General features: G+C 45.2%; 1 protein-coding gene across 1 annotated transcript in view; it reads right to left on the bottom strand.

Moving 5' to 3' along the window:
• Positions 1-10,677: 10,677 nt before the first annotated feature.
• The window catches only part of ACTR5 (ARP5 actin related protein 5 homolog), a gene marked incomplete at its 5' end in the record, with an annotated part of 17,158 nt that continues 15,801 nt past the window's right edge, over positions 10,678-12,034 (bottom strand). The window contains one exon of the mRNA XM_006033836.3: positions 10,678-11,336. Within this exon, the coding sequence (XP_006033898.2) occupies positions 11,079-11,336 (258 nt within the window). The remainder of the gene's footprint in view (positions 11,337-12,034) is intronic.

The raw sequence follows: 12,034 nt of genomic DNA, 5'->3' as shown, positions 1-12,034 counted from the left end.
TGCTGAACTTTGTTTTGTCACAAAACCCGTTAATATCCATGCTTTGAGTAATACTGGCTCTCAATCAGTGTCCAAGTGCAATGCAAGGTAGTTATTTTGCATTGTAAAGCCTGTGCATGGTAAGGCTCTGGTTTAAAGGCCTGTTCATGATCCTAGCAGCTAAGATCAGCTCAGACAACCTAAGCAATTTCATCCCAGAATATGGAGGCTAAATGTTCTCATGGGCTAGGGACAGAAGTTGTACATGAACTGGGTTAAGTCACCAGAAACTGGTTTAAGCCTGTGACAGAACAGAAGTTCAGTGCACATGAACCAGTTTCAAAATGGCAGAAACTGGTTTAAGATAAACCTGGTTGAGTGTAGTATCAGACTTAAATGTTTGGGGTCAAACTGGTTTATGGGACTTCTGTCCCAAACCCCTTCCTGGTTCAAGTTAAATCAGAGTCTCCCAGCATGCTTTGTAGCCCTGGGCTGGGCTGTCTACTCCAGCAGAGAGGTTGAGGTTGGGCTTGGGGGGGAAAGAGGCAGGGACTGCCTCCCCCACCAGGCAAACCCTGGCTGGGGCCAGGGAGGGGGGGTTAAAACCCACTTCCCCCAAGTACAGAGCTACCCTGCCCTGCTAAACTTACTGAAAGTTACTGCTGGCTACAACTGTGAACTACAAATCCCAGAGACACCTGGAAGCAGAAAAAGGAAGTGATGAGCAATGCCGCAGAGTCCTGCTGTTGTGATGCTGGACTGCAAATTCCAGAGACCTCAGGGGCAGCAGGAAGAGGAAGTGCCACAGAGCAGTGCTCTAGCACCCCCAAGCTTTTGGCCTGATCCACTGCAGGTATGAGGCTGCATTTCCTGAATCAAAGGTAAATGTGTGTCCAGTTGTTTCTCAGTTTAATTTTTGCAGCTTAAACTATCCTGAAAAGACTGAATTGATTCAGTCTCGGGCTTTTTTACTGTCTGTATTTAGCCATGGAGAACTGTCCCCTCTGAACACTCCTCTTTCCTCTCACTAATATAGATCTTGGCCTGAGCAAAACCAGATTTTTTTTCTGGAATGCTGCAAGGTTTAACTATACAGCCATATCTATGGAGGAAAAGTACTTAAATTTGATTTGGAAACAGGGATCTTTGCTAGCAGGCTCTTTGATCTGACACTAAATATCTTCACAAAATCATTTCAACAACGTGAAAGATAAATAAGAGCTACTGAACCACAACATTTAGGGGATTGATAGAATAAGCAGCTTCTGGTTTACTGTTTCTAAGTCTAGACACGAAAAAGCAAAATTTAGATATTAGTGTGCAGCCTGAAACTGGGTTCATTCCCATGGGTGAAAGCCTCATCATTTGATTCTCAGATCTCAAAGTAGTTTGGATAGGCACTATCTCAACTTTTACAGATGATGGGAATTGAGGCACAGCACAATGAAGTGTCTTCCTCAAAGCAAACAGCTTCCCTCTAGGATGCATTTAACTAGGGAGTAGAGAAGAGAACACAGATCTCCTGACTTCCAGTCCAGTGCCCTTACTGCTAAGCTACACAGCACTGCATAAAGAAGCAAACCTTTAGTGCTCACAAGAAAGCAAGACTGTGAAAGGAAGAACTTTTAAATAAAAATAACTTAATGTTATGCCACCTTTCTGCCTTAGAGAACCAGTGCTCGGCTTGTGTGAAGAATGAGGGGGAGGAGAACAGTGCACCAACTAAATTTAGGCAGCTAAGCACATAGAGAACAAGAGTCAGCCTGAAGGATACCTGTCATAAGAGGTGCTAGATTAATGGGGTTTGAGCAATAAAATACTCTAAATGGAAGTGAGCCTTAGGGAACACTTCATAGCTAATAAGAAAAAAAACAGAGGTGACATATGGGAATGGAGCACATGAAACAGGACAGCAGATCTATTTGCAATAGAGAATTCACAGAAAATGCTACATTTTTTGTGGATAGTTTTAAATGAAAAAATAAATTCTTCATCTCTACATCAACATTTCCAGTTTAGGGTAGGTGGTTACATTATCATTGTAAGCCATCTCAGTTTGGATTTTCCCTCTTAGAAACATTGAGGGAAGTGCTACTTGAAGGGCATTTGCTTCTCTGAAGTGGATTGACACAGCTTCTTAAATATTTCAGAGATTAAGTGGGACAGAGAGTCCTATTCTTGGGCTGGCTCAATGAAGATTCTGAGAAGGCGGCTATTGCAGTATTTGAAGTTTCTATGGTACAGGGAACAGAAGAAAGTCTTGAACATTTAACAGCAAGCATTGCATGCTGCTCAAATGAAAGTGTGACATTTGTTTAGTCTCTAGAGCTTCTCACAGACTGGAATTTCCCTTTAGAGAAGTTAGGGACCTTGTGAAAGGTGCATTTAAGTTTGAGTTCTCTTCTAGATTGAATAGACTGAGCTTGCTGAGTTTTTTTTCACAGCTGTGAATTTGCACATTTATGTTCTTTGACCTAAATGAAGTGATGACTGAATTGTATGTTAACAGGGGCACAGGTAGTCCTGAATTCACCATATTAAACATAGTTGTCCCTCCTATCTATAAAACAGGGATAATAGTACTTCCCTAGCTTACAAAACATTTGCAAGGGTATGTGTATTACATTGCAAAGCATTGTGTAAACACCCTAGCTAGAAGCCATGGCTTCAAGGCCTAAGAAATAAGCTGGGAAAGGCTGGTTGGAACATCAAAGCATAAACTGTTCAAGTTCCCAGGAGGGAGATGAGGGTGGATTTTTTTGCAGCCAAGGCATAGAGTTTTTTCCAGGGCTAAGTCACTTTTATCACCTTTTCTAAAAGCCAAAACCCAGCAAAAAAATCTTCACCTCTGAGACTGATCACTGCCCATTTTGCCTCTTCTAGTCTCATGTGGCATAACTCAATTAACAGGCTGAAAGGTTTTTGGCTTCCCAAGGGATTTCTATACCTGATTTCAATTATAATTAATGTAAATTAGGCATCCAAATCCCTCCAGCTATTTAAAAAAAAAATCTCGTCCACAAGTACAGTATGACTAAGATTAGGAGGAAGAACCTGGGGAGAAGGAATCACCAGCACACTGGCAGGCTGGGGAAGGACCTTCTCAGCAGCACAGCAGTGGAAAGGGATCTTGGAGTCACTGTTGACTCTGAACATGAGTTGCCAGGGCTGTCCCGAGATGGGGGGAATCAGGGCGACTGCCCTGGGCCCCGCACTTTGGGAGGCCCCACAAAGCCAGAGTGGCCGTGGCGACTCTGTGCCACCATTGCCGCCAGCTTCATCTCTGCCCGCTCGCTACCTCCCTCCCCGCCACCAGCAGCGGCTTCTTTGCATCCAGGGCATGCGGGATCAGGGTGGGGCATGAACTGATCTGCCCTGGGCCCTGCACCCTGCTCGGTTTAGCTCTTTGAGTAGTCAATGTGACAAAGAAATCAGTAAAGCTAACTGCATTTTATCATGCATTAGCAGCTGCACCACAAACAGGTCCAAGGAGGTGATACTTCCACTTTATGCGGCATTGGTCGGGCCACAGTTGCAGTATTGCGTCCAGTTTTGGGTGCCCCACTTCAAGAGGGATGTGAACAACCTTGAGAGGGTTCAGAGGAGGGCCACTTGTATGGTTAGGGGCCTGCAGGCAAAACCCTGTGAGGAGAGATTGAGGGTCCTGGATCTTTTCAGCCTCCACAAGAGAAGGTTGAGAGGTGATCTTGTGGCTGCCTACAAGTTCACTGGGGGAGGGGGAAAGTAAGGAACAGGAGATGCTCTGTTTACCAGGTTGCCTCTTGGAGTCATTAGGAACAACAGGCACAAACTGATGGAGAGCAGATTTAGGTTAGACATCAGGAAGAACTTCTTTACCGTAAGGGTTGCCAGAATCTGGAATCGGCTTCTAAGGGGGGGGGTGCTCTCCCCTACCTTGGGGGTCTTTAGGAGGAGGCTAGACATGCACCTGGCTGGAGTCATCTGACCCCAGTGCTCTTTCCTGCCCAGGGCAGGGGGTTGGACTCAATGATCTGCTAAGGTTCCTTCCAACCCAAACATCTAAGAACAACGTAGTACCTTGTTCTGTCTTTAGCAGCAATATTGGGGTGTAGGTAACTCACAGCTCATAGGGCCACTACTGACGGTAATTAAAAAAAAGACTGATGATAAATCTAGAACATAAGATGAAATTTGTTTTTAACAGCCAATGACTGTACTTATTTGCTCTACACTTAGTGATGGGATAAAGTGACAAATCAATAGTTACTATTTTTGGACATTATACATTTTTACTTTTTCAAAGCTGTTTGAACAGCTGATCTGACAGGTTCCATCGTACTGATTATGCTGCTCCAAATTAAGATGCACACAGTAGATAGAATATTTAGATTGCTCATCTAAAAGAACCTTGCCATTAGGCATATTAGTTTGGTCTGGGATGGCTTTACTCACAATTTTTTCCTCTTAGCAGTTAAACTAATTTTCAGCAAACAGCAACATTGTCTTGTCTGTTACCATTGTGAAGCCAGGACTAAGCAGCTAAGGGACACACTTATTGCTAGTTCAATGGTGCAAATTCAGATCAAGGGGTAGAATTAGTGATATGATAACACCATAGTACTTAAAGCTGATGTTGGCTTATTGTTAAATAGCTTAGTTTATGGCATTTTCTGATACACATGCTTACGTAGTCCATCTTGAAAGATGCTGGGCCTTAACAGAATTCAGCTCCTTGTTCTACAGGGGCTCCTTCTGGAGCTTCTGCCATGAGAGCAAAGATGCTGGTTTAAAAAACAATGAAACCCCAGTATAAAATCCACAAGCAGACTTAATCTTTTACTTTATAGATTTCATAGACATTAGGGCTGGAAGGGACCTTGTAAAATTATCAGATCCAGCCCCCTGCCCAAGAGGCAGGAAGTCAGCTAAGGTCAAAGGATCTCAGCAAGATGAGCATCCAAATGTTTCTGGAAAGTGTCCTTTTCTTGAAAGTTGCACCACCTCTGCGGGGAGCCTATAGAGTCTTTAGAACTATCCTCTATAGGAGAACAACAGTAAATGGAGGGAAGATTGTCCTTATTAGCAAAAGTAGAGTACTGTAAAATAATCATGCTGTGGCTCCAGAAGAATGAAATATAATGACCACCCCCCTTCCCTGTGCCCCCCGCCCAGTAACTGCAGCTCTCAATGTTAGTATGATCAAAGATCTTTTGAGCCCCAAAAGTACATCTCTAATGGAGCTCTATGCTAAGGACTGGTTTAAGGTTACTGTTTTCCCACTTGGCACTAGTCAATTTATCCTGAAAAATAACAAGCCTCAACTCTGTAGCATTTCACTGAATTTACACAAGGATTAAAAATAAATAGGTTTATTGTTAAAAATAAATGTATTTGAAATTGTGACAGGCTCTATTATCTTAACTTACTATACTCTTTTAGTTCATTTAAACAAACAAGTTCCCTGCCAAAGTTTTAAAGAAAGTCAAACCACTGAATTGACAGCCAGTGGCAAGGCACTGAAAATGAGAGCTGGTTGAAAAGCTAAAACAGCTTTGTCTGCAAGAGTTGCTTCTGCTGCTGCAGAAAGCATCAAGCTGTCCACAAATAAGAACTTAAAAAAAAAAAAAAAAAGATCCAATTACCCAAAAGGCAATTTTTGTAGACTTCTTCCACTTACACTAAATTGGAAATCCTAATGTAATCTTATCTGTGTTGGCACTGCCTCTCCCCTATAACCCTGTTGTGCTACATTACAGCTGGGATAGTATTGTAGGTTGGGTCCTTTGAGCAAAGGATTCGTGCGATAGGACGTTAGGAAGGAGCCCCTTGACTTCAACGTGCCCTAAACTGCATATGCCTAGGAAGATTGATTTGAAAATTAGCAAGCCACTACAGACTGTGGTACAAACATGGATTCACTTGATCAAGGTGTTTCTCAGCAAATGGTTCCTCACATGAACTTTGACATTTCCCAGTACAGTACTCTGTCTGCATAGCAAGATCATTTTGAAAGTTGACAATCCAGGAGGAGAACAGGGATGTACTTTGAAAAGCGGAGAAAACACCAATTCCTTCCTCTCAAGCTTAATGCATCAAGCTGTAATTAATTTCTTTGAAGTGTTGTGATTTGTCTGAGGACAACCCATTGAGATGAATGAGCCACTTGATACCAGTACAATTCTTTGAATCTCTCCTTCCTGCACAAGTCCTGAATGTGAAGGACAAAGTCTGGGGTTCCCTTTAACTCTACTTCTAGCTGATAAGGTATTCCTTGCATCCTATTAGTTACTACCTTCCTCTGCTTGAGCAGTTAGGTGGCAGTGGTGTGTTTTTTGGAAGCCTCCCTGTGCCATCTATTTGCATCCCATGCACTGCCAACAATTCCTCAAATCAATGGAAATTAGTTACCCACAAACTTTAGTAATGCAGTGTTGACTGCCAGTACTGTGTAACATTTCAGAACTTAGAGGGCAGCTGCATTTTAATTTGATTTGTCTTGGTTTTCAGAGGCTTAAGTACAATAGAATGAACTTTCAACTCTTGTCCTAAAGCATTAGTTATATTTAAGGCAGGCTTAGTAAATGCTATCCAATGCTTAGTAAATGCTATCCATATACTTACTCAGTTCACCTACTCTGTCCAGACCATCCCAGAGTTGCCAGATGATGCTGCCATAGTCAGTGACATATATAAAATAGCTATGAAGTTTCAGTTCAATTGCTACTGAACAAATGTCCATCACCAGAAAACTCTCATTGAGTTTGCTGAAAGCTAGTACGCAATGGGTGCGGCATGTATACGAGATGCTTAATGGTGAATTAGCATAGTTTACTGTGAGGTAAGCACATGAGTCTACACATGCACATGCTTACTACACAGTAAATCTCCCTAATCCTGAGTAAATTTGCTACCTGCCAATACAAGTAGCAGATTTACTTGGCATTAGTAACGGCTCCATAGCGCTTGTATAGATGCCTAGCCAGAAGCCAAATCTGCTCCCAGTCAGCCATCAACGAGGAGGCGGGAAATAGCTCCCTGCTGCCAGGGTAGATTCCACCATAGTAGCCTGGGCAGGGACTATGTCCACCTGCCCTGGCAGCAGGGAGTTTCAAGCTCCCTGCTCCCAGATCAAGATCGTGGAGTGGTGACTGGGAGAGCCTCATCTCCCAGCTGTGCCTCTGTGACTGCCAGGCTGCTAAGCCCCATCTCCCAGCCTAAGCCCCATGGTTGTTGTCACAACCCAAAGTTGTGATTTTTGTTTTTGTGTGTGCTTTGGCACCACAGAATTATATTCCCGCCAAATTGTAGCTTTCTTTGCAGGGTGCATTTCTTCTTTGCAGCTAAGAAATGCTCGGTGCAAAGAGTTCCCGCCATTTGTATTCTAATTCGAGCCCCATTATTGGCTTGCGTTAAATTATTCACGTTGCGGCTAGCGATTGGCTTGCTAGCCGTATAAAAGGCTTGGGTGGTTTCCGCCCAAGTTGGAGAACTCCGAGGAGAACCCCCGTAAGGGAGGACTCCACGAACACCATGTTGGCCAAATGGCTAGTTTCGTGCCCCTGGAGGCTAGACCAATTTCACCTCAAGGAGAGAGTTACACACAGGGTGAGTCCGTCATGAGTTTATTGATTGTGCAAGCAATGTCGACAGAGGAGCTGATGCTCAAAGCAGTGTCAACCCCGAATTTCTCTCGGGGTTACACTTTTATAGCTTACACAAACAAAGGGCTACAACGTGTCATACAACTATTGGCAGTACCACAATTTCCTTGTTGTTACGTCTTATCTCATGGGCTAGGCTTAGTTTGCTATTGGTTAATATCTCCTGTTAAGTTTAGTGCATGCGTATTTCAAAAGCAGAACTGCAGCAAAAAGTTCTGTCGCATGCGCAGAGGAAAAGGGGAACTGCGGCAAAAAGTTCTGTCGCATGCGCAGAGGAAAAGGGGAACTGCGGCAAAAAGTTCTGTCGCATGCGCAGAGGAAAAGGGGAACTGCGGCAAAAAGTTCTGTCGCATGCGCAGAGGAAAAGGGGAACTGCGGCAAAAAGTTCTGTCGCATGCGCAGAGGAAAAGGGGAACTGCGGCAAAGTTAGTGTCTTTTAGTAACCTTATACCTTAGTGTAACTTCAGGGCATTATGCAAGTATGGTTACAAAATGCAGAGCAAGCAGGAAGGAAAAAGAAACCCACAACTCAGTCGTTAGGCCTTGTGCTTCCTACACAAGGGATCATGAGGGCCTCATGAGGGCCTCATACAGCTATTACTCAAGTGAGGACCAGGTCATAATGTATTTTTACCACAACCAGGAGGAGGAGACTTCACGCTGTGTGAAGATCTCTAAGCGCTGTGGAACCTATCGGACCCAGCGCATTTCAAGCAGGCAACAGGGGTCTGATCAGCCTCTAGCCTCTCCCCGTCACCGAGCGCAAACCTCGACGTATCCCTCTCCCTGCGCGCAAAAAAAGGACCCACGGAGCCTAGCAAACTTCGTGTGAGTGAATTGTGAGTGAACAAAAGGATCCACAGAGCCTCGACAACTCCGTGGGAGTGATCGAATGTTGTCTGAGTCCTCAAATGAGGATTTAAGCGGAGCTGTGCCTGGGAAACTATCCAGCCTACACTGCGACCATCTAGGGTGTAAGTAAACAATCTTGAATCAACCATTACACGTCCGTACCTAATTCCAGTGTGTCGCCTGTTCTCTCCGACCCAGCGAGCCCGGGCTGCTGGCCACAGCCCGCGCGGCGCGAAAAAGGGCCCGGATCGCTCCCCGCCACCCGCACATGGTGACGAGGATGGGATCTGGAGACGGCCCGCACAGTTGTAAGGCTCAGGCTGGAAGACCCTCATCTCCCAGCCCGAGCCTTGCAGTCACAGGGCTCAGGCCGGGAGACCCTTATCTCCCAGCAGCGGCTCCACCATTGTGGGGCAGTTGCTCATCTCCCATCCTGAGCCCCGTGGTCACAGGGTTTAGGCTGGGAGATGAGGGGGTCTTTCAGCCCGAGCCTTGCAACTTCAGGGCTCAGGCTGGGAGATAAGCATCTCCCAGCAGTGGCTCTGCAGTTGTGGAATTGGCTCTGGGAGCTCCCTGCAGGCAGGGACTAGGGAGTTAGTTCCCCACCCAGCTCCACCAGTGCGGAGCTAGGGCAGAACAGGCTGTGGAGTTTGTTCTCCACCAGCACAGAGCTGGTGTTGGGAGCTCCCTGCATGGTAACAGTTCCCTACCCAGCCTGGAGCTGGCTCTGACCTGCCCCTGACCGGGACAGTTTCCATCCAGCCCCAGGCTGCACAGGGAAGCACATGCAGTCTGGAGGTGGCTGGGTACTGTCCTGTTTCAGGCAGTCCCCAGCCAGATCTGGGTTACACAGGCAAACTTCCATGAGCAGCCTGGGGCTGGTTGTGAACTGTCATAATCAGGAGCTGGTCCCAACCACATGCCTTAATCAGGTGACCAAGGCACAGGGATTAGAAAGAGCTGCAGGAGATGGACAGGTCTCAACTCCCTGCCCCAGTCTGCCAGTGGGGCAGCTCGCAGCCCCTGCAGCTCTTTTCAAGCCACATGCCCCTGATCAGGAAGCCAGGGCCAGAAGCTCTGTCGGGGGCAGGGGGACGTTGTCCCTGGCCCAGCAGCAGGCAGCCTCCCGAGACTAGGAGACAGCTGCCTCCTGGACCGGTGCTCCCTGCCAGCCTCTGGGCTAGCACCCAGGGAGAGCCTGGAACTCCCCCAGTGGCCACAGGGGCACATTGTAGGGCTGCAGGGAACTGGAAGCAAATATTCTCTCTAATCTCCGTATGTATAGACATCTACCCAAAATCTTTTACTGTGCAGTATTTTACTGCACAGTAAATCTAGGTTGGAGTAAATGCATGTGTAGATACACTCACTGTGACCTAATGAATATGCAACTATCTTTATGTATTCAGATAAAAGGGGTTGAGAGTTTCTCTCCTTGGTATGTTTAACTCTGTGATTTGGGATGATGTGTATATGAAAGAGAGTCTGAAGAAAAGTGAGAAATCAGGCACATACAGTCTGTCAAAAAAACCCCAAAGATCAGGGTTTGGTTGGCCATATTTATGTGTTACTGATAACTATTTGGCAGAGAGAGAGAGAGAGAATAAAAACACTTACAGGTCTTTCTTCAATGCACAGGCTATAAACCTTTTTTGATTCCCATTTCCTTGCTATAAAGTTTACAGGACTTTACCCTTCTCCCTAGAAAGCTGCAGCCACTATGCATTTATAGTGGGTTTACAACTCAGCTTAAAGCTGACAGCCTATGTTGGGTTGAGGAACAGACACCAAATTCCTACATGGGAGAGCAGAATAAATGACAGTGGATCTATTATTGGTGCCCAAACATTGATCCACCAAAGCAATTTAAGCATAATTTAGGATATGGCAATCCTATCGGGCTGTAGCCTTTGGGACAAAGGAAATCTTTTCATGACTGGAAGAAATGTAGGGCTGTACATTTTATACTTTTCTCCTGTAGTGGTTTTTCTGGGAGTGCCTGGGGGAGAAAAAGAGAAGAACCGATTCAAGCAAATGTTGGTGCCACTGAGTTTGTTCAGTTTTCTGCCCTCTTAATTTAAAACCAGTGATGCGTGTTGGCCATCTTACAAACCTCTCATACAGCACTGGGCAAGAGAGACCCCTGCTGGACTCGTACCACATTACAAACTCTGCTTCTCCAAAAAAGGCATTTAAAGAAGAGCACAATATAAAAAGTACATTTAATTTGAAATACTATAAAATACATCATATGTAATAGGAAACATGCCAGATTCTGTGAGGTTGATTGTCTTTATCATCTGAAATATTTATCTTCTGTTTTCATCTGTCCTTTTGTTCTGTTCCATGTAGAGCTAGAGCCAGTTCCATGTTCTGCACTGGCACCATTCACACTGCAGTGCTGCGACAAAGCCAGTCACTGCTTTAGTAGCATAGAGCAGCTCCTCATCCTGATCATTCAAGAGATGCACCTCCCACCTGAGATGTCAAGCACTCTGTGCCCAACCAGCAATGCTCAAGTCTGCAGTCTATGTAAGATAACAACTGCTCCACTGCACAGAATATGATCTTGTTAACACTGGCTGCATAATTAAAGGCTCCCTGCTATACCTGGTCACTGGAATTGCTTACACTAGCTGCCAGCACTTTGCTGGATGCTAGAGCTTCTGTTGTCCGTGGGGCCTGCTTTGGGAGGCGAATGGGAACATAAACATTTGAAGCACAGTGCTCCTTGAGGTATTCTCCACCTTTTTCTTCATAATCCTTTCGGGTTATCCACCCTTCTTCACGATTCATGTACTCCAGAGCCCAATCCCGGGCACCATACCAGGCATCCAAAATAGGACTGGAGGCAAGGTGGACCTGTATGGCAAGAAACACAATAAAATGATCTTTGTCAACATGGGTGAATGCTGAAAAGGAATCTGCAATTGAAAACCCATAAGCCTAAAGGAAACAAGAAATACTTTAGTTTAATATGTAATTTGCATATTACATTATTTTAAACATTAGAGTTAAGAGCATGAGTAAGACTGACTGCTCTGGAAGTTTTGGAAGGATTAAAATATTCTTCTTTCACTAGTGGCCATCTACATTGAGCAGGTTTCGTGAACTCTTATGAATAAAAGTGGTTCAATACATCCCATTCACAAACTATCACAGGACCAGGCACATCTGGAAACATAAGTTTAGAATAGCTGCTGGTGGTAAAATGCACTGGGAGCTTAAGACAGGAAGAGGAGAAGGCACTACAGATGCTGAATTAGAGCTAGTACTGTCCTGGAGAAACCTGTAAAGCATCTCCTTTCACTAGCACAGCCCCAGTAGATTCACAACCCCATTACTAATAATAAGCACCTAGGAGATCCAATATGCTAGGCACCATGGGTGCTTGCAGACATTAAAAAACACCCCCCAAAATGGCACTTTACTTTAAACTCAGTGCACTCCTGTGCCGAGCCCAGCACATACCCAGAAGATGTGCCAGAGTAGTTGACCAGGCTCGCCCAGTGTCTGTATAGATCTGGCACTTTTGGGGGGGGGGGGGGGGGGGGGGGGGG

Source organism: Alligator sinensis, unplaced genomic scaffold (genome assembly GCF_000455745.1).
Source record: "Alligator sinensis unplaced genomic scaffold, ASM45574v1 scaffold460_2, whole genome shotgun sequence".
In the NCBI taxonomy this organism is placed as follows: Eukaryota; Metazoa; Chordata; order Crocodylia; family Alligatoridae; genus Alligator; species Alligator sinensis.
The sequence above is the reverse complement of the archived record's forward strand: the minus strand, read 5'-3'. Positions and strand labels throughout refer to the sequence as shown.